Here is a 21,174-nt window from a genome sequence, read left to right as displayed (position 1 = left end):
GAGTTTTTGCCATATTACAAAATGAGAAAGGGAAAGGTACGTGTTCTTGCCTTTTGCTAGAGTGGTGCCTGTGTGAGACCTTTTATATTGCTTTGGAAAGTTAAAAAAAAATATCAAAAAGTACAAGTTCGAGCAGGCCTATGTCTTAATCCTTGGTACTTGTTGAGACCTAATAAATAAAATGGTTTTTTGTTGACTTTTCATTATAAAAGATACTGCTGAGGGAAAGAAGGATAGCCAGCCTTTTGACATAATTGTTTCAAGAATGAACCTGCCCAAACTGTTCCTTAAAATCTTTGGTCCTTAATACCTTAGTGAAAACTTGGATGATGTGTCGAGTGTCAGAATGATAATTTCTCTGAAACTAATCCATCTGAGCTGATCTGAACATGCTGTACCAAATTGCAAGCTCCCAACATGAGTTCAGATCAGGTGGGTCATGCAAAGGTGGTCAGCTAGCACCCAACTGGTATGACTGGTATGCAGAATTTATCTTGGAGATTAGCGATCCTCCTTCTCCAAATACTACCTTCAGCTCCACACCTGAATCACAGTCTGTGACCATGATGAGGGCTAACTAGTATGTTTTCGTTTGATGGTACTTTGCTATCAAGAGCATTCAGCAACAACCCTCCACTGTTAAGTCTTCAAAATTAGCTTTCTGATCTGCTGTATGGGCTGTGTGACCATGCATACGTGGATGAGCCCAGCAGCAAGTGGTAAGATACATTTTTGGTTCCCCAGTACAGCCTTGACATTCGGGTGAACAAAGCAGCACTCCTTTGAGCTGAAGGACTGTGACCATCCCCAGCCTTTGTGAAATGTGCCCCACATCCTTCCTGAGTAGAAGTGCCATGGCCATCTCACTCCATGTTCCTACAGCTTGTGCAGTAATTTGTTCAGCGCTTTTTCTCTTCACTTCCTATTTTTTTTCTTTTCTCCTCTCACAGATGGACAAAAGAGGAAGAAATCATTAAGAAAGAAACTGGACTCATTAGGAAAGGAGAAGAACAGAGACAAAGGTAAAATAAAATGAGTACATATTTACTGATTAGGTCTTAATTTTGTATAAGAGATTTCTTAAAGTATTCTTTCTGGTGTAGGAGAAGGTTACTGAGCTGATGTACTGCCTAGGTATTTATTTTCAAGTTGAAAAATATGTTTTATCTTTTCTGTTTCTCATGAGTTTAACCCAGATCTCTTCAACAGAAAGCTTATTTCCTGAAAGAAAAGAAGAGGTTAAAGGCCTACATCTTTTCTTAGTTATTCTTTCCATTTTCACCATTCAGTGCAAAGTGGCATCTGGAAAGCATGATCTGGTTGTTTGCCTGCATTTGCACTCCCTTTTTTCAATTTGCAAAGCACGTGTACCCAGCCCTGTCCAAGCAAGTCAGTTGGTTTACCTTTCTTTTCTTAACCTTAGGAAAACAGCTGTTGTTTAAAATATATAAATGCCCCAGTGCTACTGATCAGTTGGATTTTAAGAGACTCCATGTGACATGGATTTACAGATATGGTTGTACTCTTTTATTTGGACTCTAATCAGCTTTATGGGCTGGGTCCTAATCCAGTGGACTTGACCTGTAATTTGAACTCAGCCATTTGAACTAAGTCTAGACGTTGAGACCTGGAAGTGTCTCTGAAATTGCAGTACTCTGCATGTATATAATTGTGCATCTAATTTTGTGTTCCCTCCTGGAAAAGAAGTTCTGGAAAAGTAGTAGTAAAACTTAGTCATAACACCCCAGTTTCACAAACACATGCACAAATGCACACATTTATAAGAAGTTATTTGATTACTCTATTTTCTGCTTATAATCTAGTTTCACAGGAGGATGGAACTTTTAAAGTTCTATTGAAAAAAAATCCGTATCTCCATTGCAAAGTTACTTTAAATATTTGTCAGGAAAATATTTTCCTGTTAATTTTTGTTTGTTTGGTGACTTCATGCATGGGTTTATTATTTTCTTGGTTTAAAAATGTCTATGAAAAATATTTGCGTTTATCCTTTTAAAGCTGAAAATGCCCTGACACATTTGTTTAGATAAATCCAGTGGCCTCCTGTGTTGCACCGAGAGTACCAAATCCTTCATTTGTTATGAGAATTACTTCATGTAGGACTGAGCCCACAAGAAGAAGGGGTCTTTAAGGAAGAGATTTAATGACTTTATAGCCACCATTAGGGAAGAATATATCTTGTACTGCTTCTCTCAATGCATTACATTTAGCTGCAGTGTAATTAATTAGTCACGATGTTTCGTTTCCTTTTTTTTTTCCCCTGTATTTCTCCATCTAATTGAAAGTGGAAGGCAATGTAGTTCTGTGCAAAACCTTCCCTGCAAAACCTGATCTTCATAGTGGTCTGTGCGGTGCTCTTCTGCACTTATTGCTTTAAAAAAAAATGTTATCTCACAAATTTTTTATACTCTGAGACCTTTTGGCTTTCTTATATGGGTAGCATGACTTCAGTAGTCTCCTTTAAAAGTTGCTATTTACAGTCTCTTTTGAAAGAGACCTTTTGTCTTTTCATTCTCAGATTTTTCGTTGCAGTAGATGATTTCAGCAATAATGAACTGATTTGATAATTCACCAAAGACCTAGTTTTGTTGTGTCACCCAAACCTAGTGCATCTTTGCAATTGCACTTCCATGACTCCTCCAATGCCTCTTTGGTGCTGTGCCTTGAGAAGCAATAGCTTCCTTTGGTGATACACACAAATGCTTATCCCAAAGTTGCTCTTTATTCTTCTAGGTTTTCTGTTGCCAAAGATCTTTCAAACAGTATTTTTTCTTGCATTGATACCTATTCTTTTGTGATTTCATTATAGCCTTGTTTTATTTCAGCTGACCTCTGCTACTATGGTTAAACAACCATACCAGTTGAGCACTTACTAGTAGTGTTGTTTTCTACTCTTACATTTCTGTTCAAGGATAAATTTTTTTTGTCTGTCTACCTTGCATGATGCCATTTATCCTCCATTCGGTTAATAACTTTGGGGATATCCTTTCTTTTTTTGTTCTGAGAGATATTTCTGAGTGCTGTTTGCTGTTTAGGGCCCAAAAGTTGTCAGCAAAGGTCAGCACTTTTTACTTATCCTTGTATATATTTATCTACTTCCTGTTTTTCTGCATTGCTCATATCTTCTGGTTAATTACAACCAAGCATTTTTAAAAATCACTATGCTGATTCTCTTAATTTTAATTCCTTTTTTTTTTCTCTCTTCTTTTAACTTCAGGCATTTCCAACATGTACCTTTCTGCTTTTATCTTCTTTTCCCCCATCTTCTGCTGCTTTAGTCTCATATATAGTGATGTCTTACATGCACTCTCGATGTATAAAATATTACAAGAACACACTCTGACGGGAAAATACCCCATGTCATAGCCCGGGTGGGGCAATGCAGGGAGATTCAGATTGCACCCTTTTGCTTTCTAAACTCCTCAGAGAGGAGCCTAAGTGTGGCCGGATCCAACCTTTGTCTCAGACATGGCCCTTCCAGGGACAGTGATCAAAATGTCATGGTCTGAGGAAATGCTCGACTGTCCGATACCCCTTGATCAGTTTAAGGTGAAACGACACTCAAGGTCTGTATGTGAATCAGTTTTCATTAAAACTATAGAAGGAATATAGATATTTCAATTATTATCTTAGGCTGCATGGTCATAAAGGCTGATATTTAGATCCCAAGAGTACAATACTGTGGAGAATGGCCTGTCTTCTCCCCCCACATAAGACATACATGTTTAAGCTGCACAACCTGAGAAAAAAATTGTGGTTAGGCCTTGCGTTACTTAATGATTTTAGGAAGGGAGAGAGAGAAGAGAGTAGGAGGAGAAAAGTTTAGAGAGATAGATAATAGAAAATCACCAGTCCTAGATTCAATGTTGGGCCAGTCAATGTGGGAGAGTTGGTGTCAGTGAGGCTCCCAAAGCCTGTCATTGAAGCCCCCTGTTTCATAGGCCTAGTTTCCTTGTTTTGCAAGGATGAGCAAGCGTGATTGAGTCATAAGACTGAGCAGCTGGAGTGGACCTCTCCTCCTTGATCATGTCATTATCTCAATCTCAGTCATTGTACATGCAGGTCAGAGGCCATATGCAGGCCATCGTAGTTCTCTCCATCCTCTCAGGTAGACCTTTGGGGATGCAAACAAGACTTTGGGGGTTACAATGGGGTTTTGACACCATTTCCAGCAAGTATGGATCCTGAGGACTGGTCCCTCACCCCTCAGCACTACTCAAACAGCAAATCTAGATTTCTCTCCTTCCTTCGGGACATCTGTATTGACCAGGGTATTGGATCAGTCTGTAAGAGTACAAAGGGCCAGGAGATTGGATGGAATCAGATTCCCAACCAGGTTGTGTCAGCAGAGTGACATACCATACCAGTTGAGCACTTACTAGTAGTGTTGTTTTCTACTCTTACATTTCTGTTCAAGGATAAATTTTTTTTGTCTGTCTACCTTGCATGATGCCATTTATCCTCCATTCGGTTAATAACTTTGGGGATATCCTTTCTTTTTTTGTTCTGAGAGATATTTCTGAGTGCTGTTTGCTGTTTAGGGCCCAAAAGTTGTCAGCAAAGGTCAGCACTTTTTACTTATCCTTGTATATATTTATCTACTTCCTGTTTTTCTGCATTGCTCATATCTTCTGGTTAATTACAACCAAGCATTTTTAAAAATCACTATGCTGATTCTCTTAATTTTAATTCCTTTTTTTTTTCTCTCTTCTTTTAACTTCAGGCATTTCCAACATGTACCTTTCTGCTTTTATCTTCTTTTCCCCCATCTTCTGCTGCTTTAGTCTCATATATAGTGATGTCTTACATGCACTCTCGATGTATAAAATATTACAAGAGCACACTCTGACGGGAAAATACCCCATGTCATAGCCCGGGTGGGGCAATGCAGGGAGATTCAGATTGCACCCTTTTGCTTTCTAAACTCCTCAGAGAGGAGCCTAAGTGTGGCCGGATCCAACCTTTGTCTCAGACATGGCCCTTCCAGGGACAGTGATCAAAATGTCATGGTCTGAGGAAATGCTCGACTGTCCGATACCCCTTGATCAGTTTAAGGTGAAACGACACTCAAGGTCTGTATGTGAATCAGTTTTCATTAAAACTATAGAAGGAATATAGATATTTCAATTATTATCTTAGGCTGCATGGTCATAAAAGCTGACATTTAGATCCCAAGAGTACAATACTGTGGAGGATGGCCTGTCTTCTCCCCCCACATAAGACATACATGTTTAAGCTGCACAACCTGAGAAAAAAATTGTGGTTAGGCCTTGCGTTACTTAATGATTTTAGGAAGGGAGAGAGAGAAGAGAGTAGGAGGAGAAAAGTTTAGAGAGATAGATAATAGAAAATCACCAGTCCTAGATTCAATGTTGGGCCAGTCAATGTGGGAGAGTTGGTGTCAGTGAGGCTCCCAAAGCCTGTCATTGAAGCCCCCTGTTTCATAGGCCTAGTTTCCTTGTTTTGCAAGGATGAGCAAGCGTGATTGAGTCATAAGACTGAGCAGCTGGAGTGGACCTCTCCTCCTTGATCATGTCATTATCTCAATCTCAGTCATTGTACATGCAGGTCAGAGGCCATATGCAGGCCATCGTAGTTCTCTCCATCCTCTCAGGTAGACCTTTGGGGATGCAAACAAGACTTTGGGGGTTACAATGGGGTTTTGACACCATTTCCAGCAAGTATGGATCCTGAGGACTGGTCCCTCACCCCTCAGCACTACTCAAACAGCAAATCTAGATTTCTCTCCTTCCTTCGGGACATCTGTATTGACCAGGGTATTGGATCAGTCTGTAAGAGTACAAAGGGCCAGGAGATTGGATGGAATCAGATTCCCAACCAGGTTGTGTCAGCAGAGTGACATAATAATGCCATATTGACTCTTATTTGTTGCCAGCAACATTAGGCAAAAATAGCCTAGATAGCAGCATGTGGCACCCTACTTCTCAGGGTTTATATCCATGGTTGTTTCTGGTGTACTCTGCCTTACATCTGCTCCACAGATGATCTTGCTAAGCAGGCTTTTAATCCATGACAGCAGAGGAGATGAGCAATCAGGAAGGGACTGGCCATGCAGGCCATCAGCCTGGCACAGTTGGTGAAAAATAGCTGTTTTCCTTTGGGAAGCAGAAGCACCAGCATTTCCCACAGCCTCGGGAGTAGGACGGATGGTGTTGCCCAGCTTTCAGGTCACAGGCTGGCTCTGGAGAGAAAAATGTAAGTTCTCATGCTGCTGGTCTCCAAAAGGATGAGCCCACCATGCTAACACCTCAGTCAAGCACCACCACTTTTCCTGAGCAGTGGTCTCTGTGTCACCCAAAGTCAGAGTTAACCTCCCTCAGTATGTGTGTCACAATAAGCTGAAAGTATTATCCTGGTTCATTCCATGGTAGTTTTTTAACAAGTAATTCTAATGTTTATTTTATAAAGAGAGTATCTTCCCTTTGTGGGTAACCAGTCCAAAACAAACACTCCACACTGTGGACATAGGTGTGCTCACACAAAAGGCCTAGAGTACTTACCTCTGAGGCAGGTCCCTAGTTCTCATACCCAAAAGGAATGCCCTCCCTCTGTTCCCTTTTATTTTTTTGAGGGTTTTTTTGGTAACTAGTCCAGCTGCACTGTCATGAGAAGGAAACAGCAAAACAAGGCCTCAGGATGTCAGAGGGGAAGTAGGGACTCGATTTCCAGAACACTTGATACAGATGAGTTGCTGCTGCCTTCGTGCAAACATCATTTCTGTCCCTTCAGCATCACTTCTGTAAGCACAGTTGCAGTTTGAAGAGTAGGTAGCTAATTCCAATTGTTTTGAGTTTCCTACATCCCAGCCTGGGAGACCCCACATACCAGGACACGTAACAGTTGAGGGGGCCATTGTTGTTATATCTCACCTAGAGTATATGCTACATGAAATGTCTTTTTAGGTAGGCTCCTGAAGGTTAATCTTGATGATCATGCAACCCTCTGTGGTCCTGTCTGAGGGTTATAGCCAAAGATTACCAAGATCCGAGTTGATTGATGCAGAGACCAACCCACTGTCAATGAAGAAAGAGTTGGTGTGTCAACTATTACAGGAGCTTGACCCATACCAATCAATGAGTCTGGATGCCATCACCCTAGGGTGTTGAGAGGGCTGGCTGATGTTCCAAAGCCACTCTTCATAATCTTTGAGAAGTGGATATCGGGAGACGTCCCTGAAGACTGAAGGAAGGCTAATGTCACTCCCATCTCTAAGAAGGGTTCAAAGGAGGACCGAGGTAATTATAGACCCATTAGCCTCACTTCAATCCCTGGAAAGGTCATGAAGCAAATCCTCCTGGGGACAGTCACAAGTCAATTGAAGCACGTGATTGGGAAAAGCCAACATGGATTTACCAGGGGCAAGTTGTGCTTGACAAACCTGATCACCTTCTATGACAAAGTAACCTGCTTGGTTGATGCAAGGCAGGTGGTGAACATTGTCTGCCTGGACTTTTCCAGGGCTTTTGGTACAGTGCCCCACAGTGTTCTCCTGGAGAAACAGATTTGTTATGGCCTTTACAAGTGGTCTGTGTGGTGGGTGGGGAACTGGCTCATGGACTGTACCCAGAGGGTGACAGTAAATAGCTCCTCCTCAAACTGGCAACTAGTCACAAGTGGAGTCCCACAGGGATTGATATTGGGCCCAATGCTGTTTAACATCTTCATAAGTGACCTGGATGTTGGGATTAAGAGCACCCTGATGAAGTTTGCTGATGACAGCAAGATGAGTGGAGAGGTTGGCCCTCCAGAAGGGAGAGCCACCCTCCAGGGTGACCTGGACAGACTGTAGGAGCGGGCTAGCAGGAACCTTGTGAAGTTCAATGAGGAAAAGTGCAAGGTTTTGCACCTGGGGACATGTAACCCAGGACTGCAGTTCAGACTGGGATTCACCTGTCTGGAAAGCAGCCCTGTGGAAATGGCCCCAGGGGTCTTGGTGGATAACAGGCTTGACATGAGTGAACAGTGTGCTGCAGTGGCAAAGAAAGCCAGCAGGATGCTGGGCTGCATCAACAAGGGCATCAACAGCAGAGATAAATAAGTCATCATCCCTCTCTACTCAGCACTTGTCAGACCACACCTGGAGAGTTGTGTTCAGTTTTGGTCCCTGCTCTACAAACAGGATGCATACAGGCTGGAGAGAGTCCAGAGAAGGGCCACAGGGGTGATCAGAGGACCTGCCATATGAGGAGAGGCTGAGAAAAGTGGGTTTGTTCAGCCTTGTGAAAAGAAGGCTTAGGGGAGACCTTATTACCATGTTCCAATACTTAGGGGGTGACTACAAACAAGATGGAGACACCCTGTTTACAAGGAGTCACAAAGAAAATGGTAATGGGCAGAAGTTGCTCCTGGGGAAATTCTGATTGGATGCAAGAGGTAAAATTTTCACCATGAAGACAGTCAAACATTGGAATAGTCTCCCAAGGGAAGTGGTGGATTCCCCCACATTGGACAGTTTTAAGTCTCAGCTTGACAGGGTGCTGAGCCATCTCATATAAGCTATAGTATTACCTACAAAGGTCGGAGAAGATGATCCTTGAGGTCCCTTCTCTCCTGGCATTCTATGATTCTATGAGATGTACCTGGTGCAGAAAGCCACAGAGGTGTACAAAATGCCACTGTACTGATCACCAGGGATGCAGGATGGAGGCCTCACTGCAGGGTGCACGAGATGTGAACCGGGCATGCAGCTTGTAGTGCATGTGGTCAGCATCGTGTCTTTGTGTGTGGGAAGCTCCTGAGAAAGAACAAGTAGGACTTGTGTCCTTGGCCTTGCCTGACAAGCCCTCTGCTTTAGCACTGACATGCACTGAAGCACCCTAGGGTGCAGATCTCTGGAGTTGTTCTCTCTGGGGAGGTACCACGTGTCTCCAGTTTGTGCCCAAGACTGTTCTCCCTCACCCCACCAAATGTCTGTGCTCAAAAAGCATAACCAAAAAGATCTGGTACTCATTTCTTCTAAAAATGTTTGGAGATTCAGTCACTTGTATTTTAGGACTCTGTCCAGTCTGTGGATTTTTTAGTCTCCTCAGCTGATCAACCTGTCTATGTGTTAAGTGAGAGTTTCAGCAAACTGTTATACTTCTGAAGGCCAACAAAGACACTGAAGTAGAATTGAATGCCCTAAAATGAGATTAATATATTTTATTTTGTCCTTTTTGACAGGTACATCTGTTGTCATCTTATTAAAATGGGAAAATTCTAAACCAAGTGTTTTTTCAATTGCTTTTACATCTCTGGGTGACTCACCAGAGCAGGATACAGCAAAACTTGCAGGATGTAAACAGACGAAACAGGAGAGCAGTTCTCCACCCAGCTATTTAAGCAGTATTTTCAACTTCCCTCATTAAGTGTCTTTGCTTTTGTCTACCCAACCTCCTTGTTATTAATGGCCATCATGACTCTCAATTGTGCTCTCTATGTATACCTCCAAACATTTGCTTTAGCTGCTGACAAACAGTACTGAAACTGGAGGAGCAGTATAATGTCAGTGCAGCTTGGAACAAGAAATTATCAGGATGCTCTTCATGCTGGTGGCTGGATTCTGTTCCCTTACAAATTCACTGCTAGGTTTGCTGGCAGCAGGAGCAGAGCCTTTTGTCTGTCTTCTGCTAGTAATACTAGGGTCAGCATAAGCAATGACTGCTTGGAAAGGACACACAAGCATTCCTGAGAGAGATGCATCCCAGAAAGGATTTCTCCTGGAAGATTTTATCAGTAAGCCAGCTCCATTTTGCCTTGGTTCCAGTAAAGCCTACAGGTGGACTGAGAGACCTGCTCAGAAATAAGCACTCGTTACGTCATTTGTTGAGCAACTGAGAGTCATCTCTGTTGCTGATGTTTCTGTGTGGAATGTAAATACTTCACAAGTTCATTTGTGGGGCCTTAGCAGAGCTGCTCTGTATGTTGCAGTTTCTGAGAAAAAGCCTTCTGTGAGTTATGCAGATCCAGCAGTAGATGTTTGATTTTTCTTTAATTCAAAATTCTTGAAAACATCTTCTATGTGTTACTTCCCAGCCATGCTTCATAAATTTAGAGGTATTTCTTAATGTTTGCATTTATTCTTCAGTATTTCAACCTATTATGATATCAATGTGTCTTGGCACAGCCTAAGCAGAGAACTGAATAGATGAAGCTTGTGTCTTTTTTATTATAGTTTACTGGAAACCAGTTCTTTTTTTCAAGTCTTTCCAGCACCCTACTGTGCTTTTTAAAAAGAACTTTGAAAATGTTTCTCATGCTCTCTAGGTATACAAAATGTTTTTTAAGCAACACTGCCTCATATTTTGCTCTAAGGTCAACTAAAGGACTGAAGAACCTCTTAAATTTTTATTTTATTTTTTAAACAGAGACCCACAGAAAAAACCTAAGTAATTGAGAAGGCCTTATCACTCCTTGAAGGTCAGTGGCTCTGACTAGCTGGAGAAGAGAGTTTCAGCCACAGAGCAGGTGCTGAACATGTTGTCTTATCTTGAGTCTTCTGGAATCAGTGCAGGATTTTGATTAACCTTCAGATGGAAGGAGTTTTGTTTTTCCTGTTATGGAGCAGGGCTTCCATTTTCCTTATTTTCTTGCTTCCGTCTGTCTCTCTATGGATCTTATGTAATGAATTTAAGTTAGCAAAACAGACTTGCCTGATCTGGCTAGCTGGGAACTTAAAAACTGCTCTCCACTTAAATATGCCTTTTAAAGCATATTATTTGCTGAGCTGTCTCCCTCCCTCTTCCTATCCTTTAAATAGTGGTAGTATAAGCACCTCAGTAGATCTTAGTGCCAGGGTTTTAGCAGCTCAAAACCAGCATTTAAACCATACTTAAGAAAATAACCCAAAGTGCTAAGGAGACTACCCAAAATCGAGATATTATTTGCTGTTCACTTCATTAACACTCAAGCCCTCATTAGGGTCTAGAATATAAACTTCACTGTTTTTTAATAGACTGTTATGGTTTGTGGGATGGAAACCACAATTTTCACCAGCCGAAGCTTCAGAGAAGTCTCTGAAGCTTTACTTGGGATGGAGTGGCATGGGGCCAGGTAAGATAACCATATCAGTCAGCATTCTGGATGTCATCATTTGATTAGGAAAGAAAAGAATTTCTGATCGTTGAAACTTATGTGGTCTGACGGGGAGTTTTTCTGTGACATGCTGTTTATTATTAGAAAATGCTGATTTGCCACAACAGAGAGATTTCTTAGGGAGATAACAGTTTTGGACAAAATTTTAAGAAACTTGCCTCAGCTGCGAGATGGACATTCTGGCAATAGAAGTTAGGCACTTCTCCAGAACAGCACATTGTCTCCTTTGCCAGTAAACACTGAAAACCAGAATGGATAAAAAGGCAAGTCCTGATATGCTACTGCTGGCTAAGGATATGGGTCTGTGTTTTCAAGCTGATTGCCCACTCTGCCAGATTGTTTCACATTTTTACATGGTGCTTTCTGCAAAATTTATTTTTAAGTGGTTACACTTTTTCTTGGTTTTACAGAGAGTAACTAACTTAGTGCTTTGGCATTCACTGAATAGATACACAACAGACTGAAGAGAAAGGGGTAATGGCTTTAAAATGGGATAGGGTAGATTTAAATTAAACATGATGGAGAAATTATTCACTATAAGGATGGTGAGACACTGGAACAGGTTGCCCATGGAAGTTGTGAGTTCCCCCTCCCTGGAAGTTTTCAAGGCCAGGTTGGATGGGGCTTTGAGCAACCTGGTCTAGTGGGAGGTGTCCCTCCCCATGGCAGGGGCTTTGAAACTAGATGATCTTTAAGGTCCCTTCCAACCAAAAACATTTTATGATTCTATGAAAGTTTGAGCACCTGATTTAAAGAATGTTTCCCCCTGTACTTCGCACTGGTGAGGCCGCACCTCAAATACTGTACTCAGTTTTGGGCCCCTGACTACAAGAAAGACATTGAAGTTCTGGAGTGTGTCCAAAGAAGGGCAATGAAGCTGGTGAAGGGTCTGGAGAACAAGTTTTACAAGGAGTATCTGAGGGAACTGAGGTTGTTTAGCCTGGAGAAATGGAGGCTGAGGGGAGATCTCATGACTCTCTACAACTACTTGAAAGGAGGTTGTAGCGAGGTCGGTATGGTCTCTTCTCTCAAGTTACAAGTGATAGGACATGAGAAAATGGCCAGAAATTGTGCCAGAAAAGGTTCAAATTGGATATTGAGAAAAATTTCTTTGCCAAAAGGTTTGTCAGGCACTGGAATAGGCTGCCCAGGGAAGAAGTGGAGTCACCATTCCTGGACGTATTTAAAAGGCATAAAGATGTGGCACTTAGGGACATGGCCAACCAAATTTTTTCTATGATTCATACAAACAAAACATTTTCAAGAATTGGCATACCCAGTCTACAGCAGTGAATAGGCAGTTGGTACTTCTACATTGATTGTGAGACCAGGGCCTCAAACGTACATATCTTAGGTCTGAGGTGGTGCCTTTTCTCCCCCGTCAATGGGTTGCTAAATACTTTGCACAACTACAAATCTTCTTATTTGAATGAATCTGAAATGTCAAAAGGGGCTAGTATTCACCCCTATGGACATGACATTACCTGTTGCACAGGGAAATCACTGGGATTAAATAGTTCTGAAGAGTGCTGGGCAAAACATACTACCCCCATGTGTGTGGCACACACACCCACACACACACACAGACATTCTGGTTTTGGTGGGAGCTTGAGGCTATAGTCAGTCTGCAGAGGGTGCAACTAATCTTACTTCCAACAAATGAGCACAAAGTTACTGGTTTTGCCAATTCTTTAATGTAGTTACTGCTGCCAGCCAGCATCACTTCCATCTGTACTTAGTCTGAAAATCAGGCAGTTGGTTTTCATCCAGTCCCCATCTCTGCCAGACATTGATAAATCGGGGAAGTGTTTCATGTCCTATGAGAGGGAGGCCTATGGCAAAGCAGCCTAGAGTAGAGCCTCAGTGTCCTCTCACTGCTCCACAGGCACCTCCAGCAAGAGCAATTAAATGCCTGGCATCCCACATCTCAGAATTTTCAAGGAGGAGCAACACCTACCTCAAAATAACAGCATTGACATAACAAAGTCAGGGAAAGTGTCATTTTAATGAAATTCTCTTCGTGAAGTAGGGCTGAGTTCTCATCTTTTGCCAGTCTTGTCCCAGTTGATCCTAGTGCTGTACAGTCAATGGCATCAATGTGCTGTTGGGCATCATCAGGCTACACAATTCTGTTGTGTCCCAATTTGAAGCATCAGTGGCTGTCAGCCAAAACCAGAGAAATATTCCATATTCAGGATTTAATTTGGCTCAGTGGCATTTCTCGGGAAATGCTACCTAAGGACAGATAAATGGAGATGCTGGAGGTGTAACAAAGTAGCAAATTAGACAGCCAGAAGGAGAGACGGGTGTTTCAAGACTGTGGTCTTAAATGTGCATTGGGAAGGTAATTAAGAACATTTTTTTTTAAAATAATTAAAAAATCCTAATACTCTTCTAATTTTATAGGAACATTCTGCTGGGTACAGGAGGGACTGGTCTAATTCTGTAGTTCTGGAACTGGCAATCCCTGCATTGCTTGATACCCATGTGATAATGTTTTTTCTTGTCCTAAATTAAATGCAGGTGGGTTTAGATGTCATTCTATCCACAGGTCACTTCTGGACTTGCTTGATATGTGAGGCTCTGCTTCCTGATTTAATTTTGTCTGGCCACCAAAATTAGTTCTTGGCTAAATGTTTCATATTTATAAAAAGCAGTCATGTTTCTCCTCACAACAACGAGCCCTTGTATCTTTAGGATGATAGGCTAGTAGTGTCCTCATTCAAGATTCATAAAATACACTGTTCTTTTCAGTGCCTTACTGTAATCTTAATGATAATGCGAGCCAGGATAAAATTTGAAAGTGTCATCAGAGATATAGTCAGACTTTTAAGTCCCAGAAGCAACTTTGACCTATAATCATTTAAGCAATTGTGGTAAAAGAGGAAAGTATGTAAGGATTTTTTGCTATTTTTTCTTGGTGGTGTTCCTTTTACATATTAAAAAAATAATAAATGTTGCTTTCAGTCTCTGGTGGTTTGTTTATTCCTGATACTGACAGGTCTGAAGCTGAAACCTGGCAGAAGATGTACGCATTTTCACCAAGATGAAGAGTCAATAGCTATTTTTTTCATTCCATTTGAGCACAAACCAGTTGTCAGTCTGGCCCAATGGTTTTGGTTCTACAAATCTCAAATATGTCTACATGTAAAACTTAATGAGAATTTCAATGTTAGTGGTTGTTAGCCGATTCACTGTAGGACATTTTTCTTTTTTGGGAAATATATGAGCATTTTACTTTGAGACCTGATGTATATGCTGGTTTTGAACATTGCAGATATATTGATACGGAGTGGTATTATGTCATTTTTGTTGAGATAAGCCTCTATTCTTCCGCATTTCTAGATGTCCGTATATAGATACACTTTTGTACTTTATACGAACGACCTTTATGCTGATATATCACAGTTAAACTGGTTTAATCTTACTGGTATGTTAAAGCACTAGAGTTCCTACATTTTTAAAACCATAGCCTCAAAGGCTTAGTATGAATAGTGGGCAGACTTAGAAGTTCCCTGTACAGATAGATGCATACCTTCCTGACCTGTAATGAGACCCATGCATGTGCCTGGACCCTTTGACTTTGATGCCCTGCAGCACTTTTGAGGAAGAAACCTGGTGAAGGGGTGCTAAACGTGAGAGAGCTGTGGCACAGTCCAGCTAGGCTCCTCAGTTTCAGGATTAGGTTTCTGGGGCCTCTGACGGCCCTCTGCACCATCTAGATACAGCCAAAGATGCCTGATTTCCAGTTGCTTTCAGTGGAAGGTAAGATCTTAGTTAGATCTGCTTGCAAGTGATTTTCCAAGATTCCATGTAGTGTATCTTGCATGATCCAACTGGAAACAGGATTCAGATACCATGGGCTACAATTACCTGACATGTCTCTATTATTGTTTTATTGTTTGAATGTTGTTCTTATTATTCCAGTGCCTGATTGGAATTATTCTATATTTAAAGAGACTTCAGATTATTTTTAACAGCCTAATAATTAATTCTTTTTGCGCTAAGTAAGTGTCAGGTATTTAGCAAATATTAATTTGGTTGTTGTTGTTACAGAATTTATTCCCCAGGCCTTTGGAATGCCTTTGTCCCAAGTGATTGCTAATGACCGGGCCTACAAGCTCAAGCAAGATTCTCAGAGAGAAGAGCAAAAAGATATTTCAGATTTTGTGGCCTTCCTCTTGCCATTTGGAGCTAAAAGGCAGAACAAAGAACTTTCAAGCAGTAACTCATCTCTTAGCTCAACTTCAGAAACACCAAACGAATCCACGTCTCCTAACACACCCGAGCCAGCGCCACGAGCAAGGAGGCGTGTAAGTAGACCCATCACAATGTGGTGCATGCCAACAGGTCTGGAGCTCCTAGCTAGAGAACGAAAAAAAACTGCTGTTTGTATGGATTGTGGAGTATTTCTTCTGTCATTTTCAAACAGTGTTGTTTTTTTTTCAGGTGAAAGCCAGTCTGTTCAGTACCAGAAAATTGTAACTGTAGTGGACGTTTTCTTTCTCTGGTGCTGGTGGGAAAAGACCATATGCTCTGCACAAGTCTGTTACACATCACAAAAGTGGCAGAAAGATTATATATAAGTTGTCCTGCTCAATCCCTTTATGTACCTCCTTCTGTCTACTTCTTTTAGATTTAACAATTTCCATCAGTCTTCAACCTAATTATTTCAGTTGAGGAAGACTAAACCTGTGTGATTGATATTTATGTGTATGCTTATGTTAATCTAGCTCCACAAAATTGGAAATAAATCTAACTATGAATCCTTATCTGAATATTAAGAAAAAATCCAGTGGTCTAATTCTCAGACTAGATTGATGGGCCGAGGTCAGTTATATGATTTTCATCAAGGTCAAGTGCCGGGTCCTGCACTTTGGCCACAACAAGCCCATGCAAAGCTACAGACATTGGGAAGAGTGGCTGGAAAGCTGTCCAGCAGAAAGGGATCTGGGAGTTCTGACTGATAGGCAGCTGAACATGAGCCAGCAGTGTGCCCAGGTGGCCAAGAAGGCCAATGGCATCCTGGCCTGTATGAAAATTAGTGTGACCAGCAGGACCCGGGAGGTGATCTTCCCTCTGTTCATGGCATTGGCGAGGCCACACCTCGAATACCGTGTCCAGTTTTGGGCATCTCATTACAGGAAAGACACTGAGGTGCTATAGTGTGTCCAGATAAGGGCAACGAAGCTGGTGAAGGGCCCTGAGAACAAATCTGAGGAGGAGCAGCTGAGGGAACTGGGGCCACTTAGTCTGAAGAAAAGGAGGCTGAGGGGAAACCTCATTGCCCTCCACAACTACCTGAAAGGACGATGTAAAGAGGCAGGTCCTGGTCTCTTCTCACAAGCAACTGGTGATAGAACAAGAAGAAATGGCCTCAAGCTGCACCAGGGGAGGTTTAGACTAGACATTAGGGATAACTTTTTCACTGAAAGGGTTGTTAGACATTGGAGCAGGCTGCCCAGGGAAGTGCCCCCAGAAGTGTTTAACAGTCATCTAGATGTGGCACTTGGGGACGTGGCTTAATGCTGGACTTGGAAAAGTAGGGTTAATGGTTGGACTTGATGATCTTAAAGATCTTTTCCAACCTATGTGATTCTGTGATAATTTAATTGATGGTAAGAAGTTGTCGGACTAAATTTATACCAGACTCTCTTAAGGACATTTCTGCATACAAGCTGTGAAGATGCCTTTGGCAGCAGAACTCAGTGCAGTGGTTTGAGTTGAATGTTATTGCTGTATTTAAGATAGGTACATGGTAGATCATTTGTTTGCAAGGTTCTGATACTTGGATGTAAGTTTTATGCTTTGAGTTTTTCAGTACTGCAGCTGGTAACAGTAGTAGAATTTGTTGTTGTTGTTAACATGAGGATAGAGGTTCTAGAATTATTGCTTTGTAATTTGTTTGCAATGGAGGGGGGAAAAATGCTGAATAAAATACTTCCAGTAAAAACCCCTGATAAGTAATCTGAGGAAGAATTTAGGGTAAAAGAACAGGCTCTGTAAAATAAAATACGTTTTTAGGATACTCGGTTTCTTTCACTCCTAGGAAAAAACCTACTTCAGAAAAATGCTATATAGGGCTCTTCAAGGCACAGTATTAAGAGTAGAAGTGAAGTAAATTTCAAATGAAGGGAAGATTGAAGAACTTCATGACCTGCCTTCTTTCCTTCTATCTGTCAGCTGAAGCTCAAAGCATCTACATTCTGTCTGGAAATAGCTGAGAGCATGGTGTTTACAGACATTTGCATTCTTATTTATGCATAATGCACATCTGTTTGCTTGTTTAGACCATACTAACAGGCACTTGTGTTCACACAAACGTGCGAAGTACACTTGAATGCAAGTGTGAAGGGAAACCTGCCAGTTTCTCTCAGAATTTGGCATGGGCAGTGACAAAAAATAGAAGTTCACCATATACACCCATTGGCTTCAAAACCTGTTTTCATATGAGGGAAAGATAATTTATGTGTCCAGATATTGGTCATCTGCTGTTTTTTTTTCACCAAGTGTGATTAAGGTCTCTGATATGAATTTGACCAGACAGCGAGCAGAAGGAACCTGCGTCCTTTGTTACATCCAAGGGATAGAACTCCATCAGGATCAAGTTCCTAGAAGCCTCAAGGTGTTTGCTTGGGGCTTTTGGGGGGTTTTTTGTTAATGCCTGGACTGCAGCTTTCAGAATGTTGAATCTGACCCTTTAGTCCATAGTTTTGAGGATGCAGCAGCACAGAGTAGACTAAGATGGGCATTGTGAAGTGGAAGGGAACTGGCATTTTCTCTCAGCAGTGAACCTCAGTCAGGAATGTACTTCGTGACTTGTCAATTATTAAACATTAATATCAGCTCATGTCCCATATCTTGTCTGTCTTCTGCCTTTATACTTCTGCTTATCAGTGTACTTACTCTACTCCCCTGAGGTTTTTTAGAAAATAGTGAGGAAGCCTACACTTAACCTTTTCTCTCTTGAGCAGTGTTGCATTGTTTATTTCCAAATATATCAAGGTAAATGCTTAAAAAATATATAATTAAAACTTATTCATTAGTTCATGCAGCTGATACAACCAATTTCTCACACAAGTGTTGCACAGCCACCTGCAGTGCAGTCCTCTTAAACTTAAATCGGAGGGATTATTTCTCACTGTACCATTAACTTCTTTGCAAATGTGTCATTCATTTTTGCATATTCCAGTGAGTTTTCTGTCATCTGAGGCTTTCAATAGGGGAGGTAAGATAATGCTGACTGCAGAGTTCATGGTTTGAGTGCTGTGGTTATCTCTTTTCAAATAGCTAGAAAGGAATCACTGTTGCTGCATTTTCAGTGTAGGATGTCTGGCCACCAGTTAGAGGCTGATACCCTGGTCATCCAGAAAGTAATTTTCTATGTGGTTATTACAGAAAATATTCTGACTCTCTGATATATTTTTTTATATATTCAAGTATCAGAAGCTCAGTCATACTGCTTTACAACTCAAGTAGCATAATGTGTGATGTGAAAATGCATCTGTCATGAATAGTACCTGATCCCATGCATACTCTGTAATATTGCTCATCTTTTCAAAAAAGAAAAGCTTTCTATACCTCTGGAAAAGTAAAGAAAAGCTTCATCTGACCTTCATTCCACACCTATCCCCTTGGCCTTCATTTTCTTTTTCTCTTTCATTCTCCTCTTTAATCTCCACTTTACTTCACGTTTCTGTGTGCTTAGCTTAAGACATACTCAGTGCATTTCAATTTTGAGCTTGTAATAGTGGAGCAGATACTGGTATCTATATGTGCAAAGATCATGCCAAGCAGATGGAACTTGATTTTTTTTTTCAGTTGTGGGGCATTGCAGACCAAGTAGCACTGTGTCTGTGTTAATATTCCTGGAGTAGTGGGCAGCAGTGTGCATGATCTCCTGCATCATTCCCCAGCTGACATATAGGTCTGGCTGAGTTTGAACTGGATCCATGGAGTATGTTGGGACTGTTTCCTCGTGCACTTAGAAATTTAAAGTCAGAGCTGGCCAGGACTTTGCATTGTCAAGCAGTGCTGTAATTCAGCCACTGAACTCAAGGTCACTCTTCCTAAAGCCAGCTCAGTGCCCCAGTTAATCCACAACTTTGATAAAATGCCCAAGGATAATGGTGAACTGACTGTATTTACTATGCCTATTTTAGGGATCTGAATCCGATTTGACTGACTCTGTAATAATAATGATGCAAGAGGTGAGGTTGCTTTGCAGAGAGGAAAGGACCAGTAGGCAGGGTATGAAGGAGGGCACCTGTCATGCAGGAACTCCCTGAAAGCTGCAGGGGTGAGGATGGTGTTAGGATTTTCAGTGTCAGTTAACTAATTTTGATGTCTAAAACCCCAAACTCCTAAAACTAAAATAGAATAATTGTTCAGTTGGAATTTTACACACATCAATCATAGCCAGAGATTGTTGTTTGGTTTAGGTTTTATTTTGTTTCCTTTGGGCAGGAAATGGTAAAAAGAATCAAGCAAGGTATTTCTGAGAGACATCAGAAATCAAGGTCAAAGTTGCATTGTAAGGGGTTGAGAAATTGTTTAGAGATGTGGGTCCAAAAGAATATGAAAACTGCGCTGTGTTTTATTTGTAAGTATTCCAAGAGTTATAAGAAACAGCACTATACCTGCTAAATTAGATGCTTTTAAAAAATGGTATGATGAACTTCAAATTTGTAAATTAATCTAAAATCTCAGGGGACTTTGTATGAGTTGCATGTGAATCGGCAATCATTGTAAAGTTCAGTTGTGTAGCCAGATGGAATAAAATATTCTAGAGCATAAAATTCCCTTGTAGTTTTACAGTTCTCATTTAATAGATGTAGAAATCTCACTGGCAGTCTGTGAAATACCTGTCAGCAGAATAATTTACTTTTAGGAAATTAGAGTTGTCAGCAAAGTTTTGAATGGGAATTTACATTTTCTTCATTATTTCTTAGAATGATGTGCTGGATCCCTATACACATTGTATTGTGTGGTAAAAACTATCCTCTATTTCAGAAAGAAAGAAAAGATGTCTACAATAGCTGGTTCTAATGGGAATTAAAACAACACACACACACCCTTTTATTATTATTTATAAGCCTAGATGTCCCCTAGAATATTTTTGCCTGTTATATTTAGTAGCAGTTGAGGGAAACAGTCATTTTGAAGTGACAGTAATCTCATGTTTTGAAGAAAATAATCTTAATTTTCAGTTGTGAACACTGAAACATGCTGTCATAAACCTCCTGCTGCTTTACAGACTCTACTTCTCTGGTGTGTCTTTGTTTTGTGATAACATGGGACTGTTTCATCTCTGCAGTTGTATGTGGTTTTGTGTTATTAGGCAACTGTATGTGGTGTATGGTTGTAAATCTGTTTGCATAATTGTCACTGATATGGCGGCCCAATCTGCAGAGGCAGGGAATCGGGTTTAAAAACATTTCTATATCTCCATGGAAATAAATACTGTACTTTTGAGATGCACACACAAACCGTGATTCATCTTTATTCTGCAGTTTGTGCAGGCTTAAAACAGTCAAAAGGTGTGCGAGTGACTGGAAAGTATTTAGCTCTTTTAAGATCAAATTTGTTTTCCTTGTAGTATGGTAATAATAGCGTTGGTACCATTGTGATTTTCCCACCCATTACATTGGTATTATAACTTCATTAATTTATTTAAACTAGATAAGGTCCTGTGGTGTTTTGTTTTCTCCAGAACTGATTGTTCATGTGTGTGTATTTTACAGGGTGCGATGTCTGTAGACTCCATTACAGATCTTGACGACAATCAGTCACGATTGTTAGAGGCTCTCCAGCTCTCTTTGCCAGCAGAAGCCCAGAGCAAGAAAGAAAAGGCAAGAGATAAGAAACTAAGCCTGAACCCTATTTACAGGCAGGTTCCCCGGCTTGTAGATAGTTGCTGCCAGCACTTGGAAAAGCATGGTAAGAATATTTTGTGTTCTCAGGAGTGGCAGATATATTTTTACCGTAATTTAAGTACATACATATTTTTAGAAGCAAGCATATACTTCTAATTGCAAGGACACTTTTGAAAGTCAGACTCTT

General features: G+C 41.0%; 1 protein-coding gene across 1 annotated transcript in view; it reads left to right on the top strand.

Annotated features, from left to right (window-relative positions):
- Nucleotides 1-21,174, top strand: part of ARHGAP6 (Rho GTPase activating protein 6) — a 119,660-nt gene that overhangs the window by 71,691 nt on the left and 26,795 nt on the right. Inside the window, exons 3-5 of the mRNA XM_010004653.1 lie at nucleotides 951-1,022; nucleotides 15,169-15,425; nucleotides 20,856-21,051. Coding sequence (XP_010002955.1) covers nucleotides 951-1,022; nucleotides 15,169-15,425; nucleotides 20,856-21,051 — 525 coding nt within the window. The remainder of the gene's footprint in view (nucleotides 1-950; nucleotides 1,023-15,168; nucleotides 15,426-20,855; nucleotides 21,052-21,174) is intronic.

Source organism: Chaetura pelagica, unplaced genomic scaffold (assembly GCF_000747805.2).
Source record: "Chaetura pelagica isolate M959 unplaced genomic scaffold, ChaPel_1.0 scaffold178, whole genome shotgun sequence".
Classification (NCBI taxonomy): domain Eukaryota; kingdom Metazoa; phylum Chordata; class Aves; order Apodiformes; family Apodidae; genus Chaetura; species Chaetura pelagica.
This window is presented reverse-complemented; position numbering and strand designations above follow the sequence as displayed.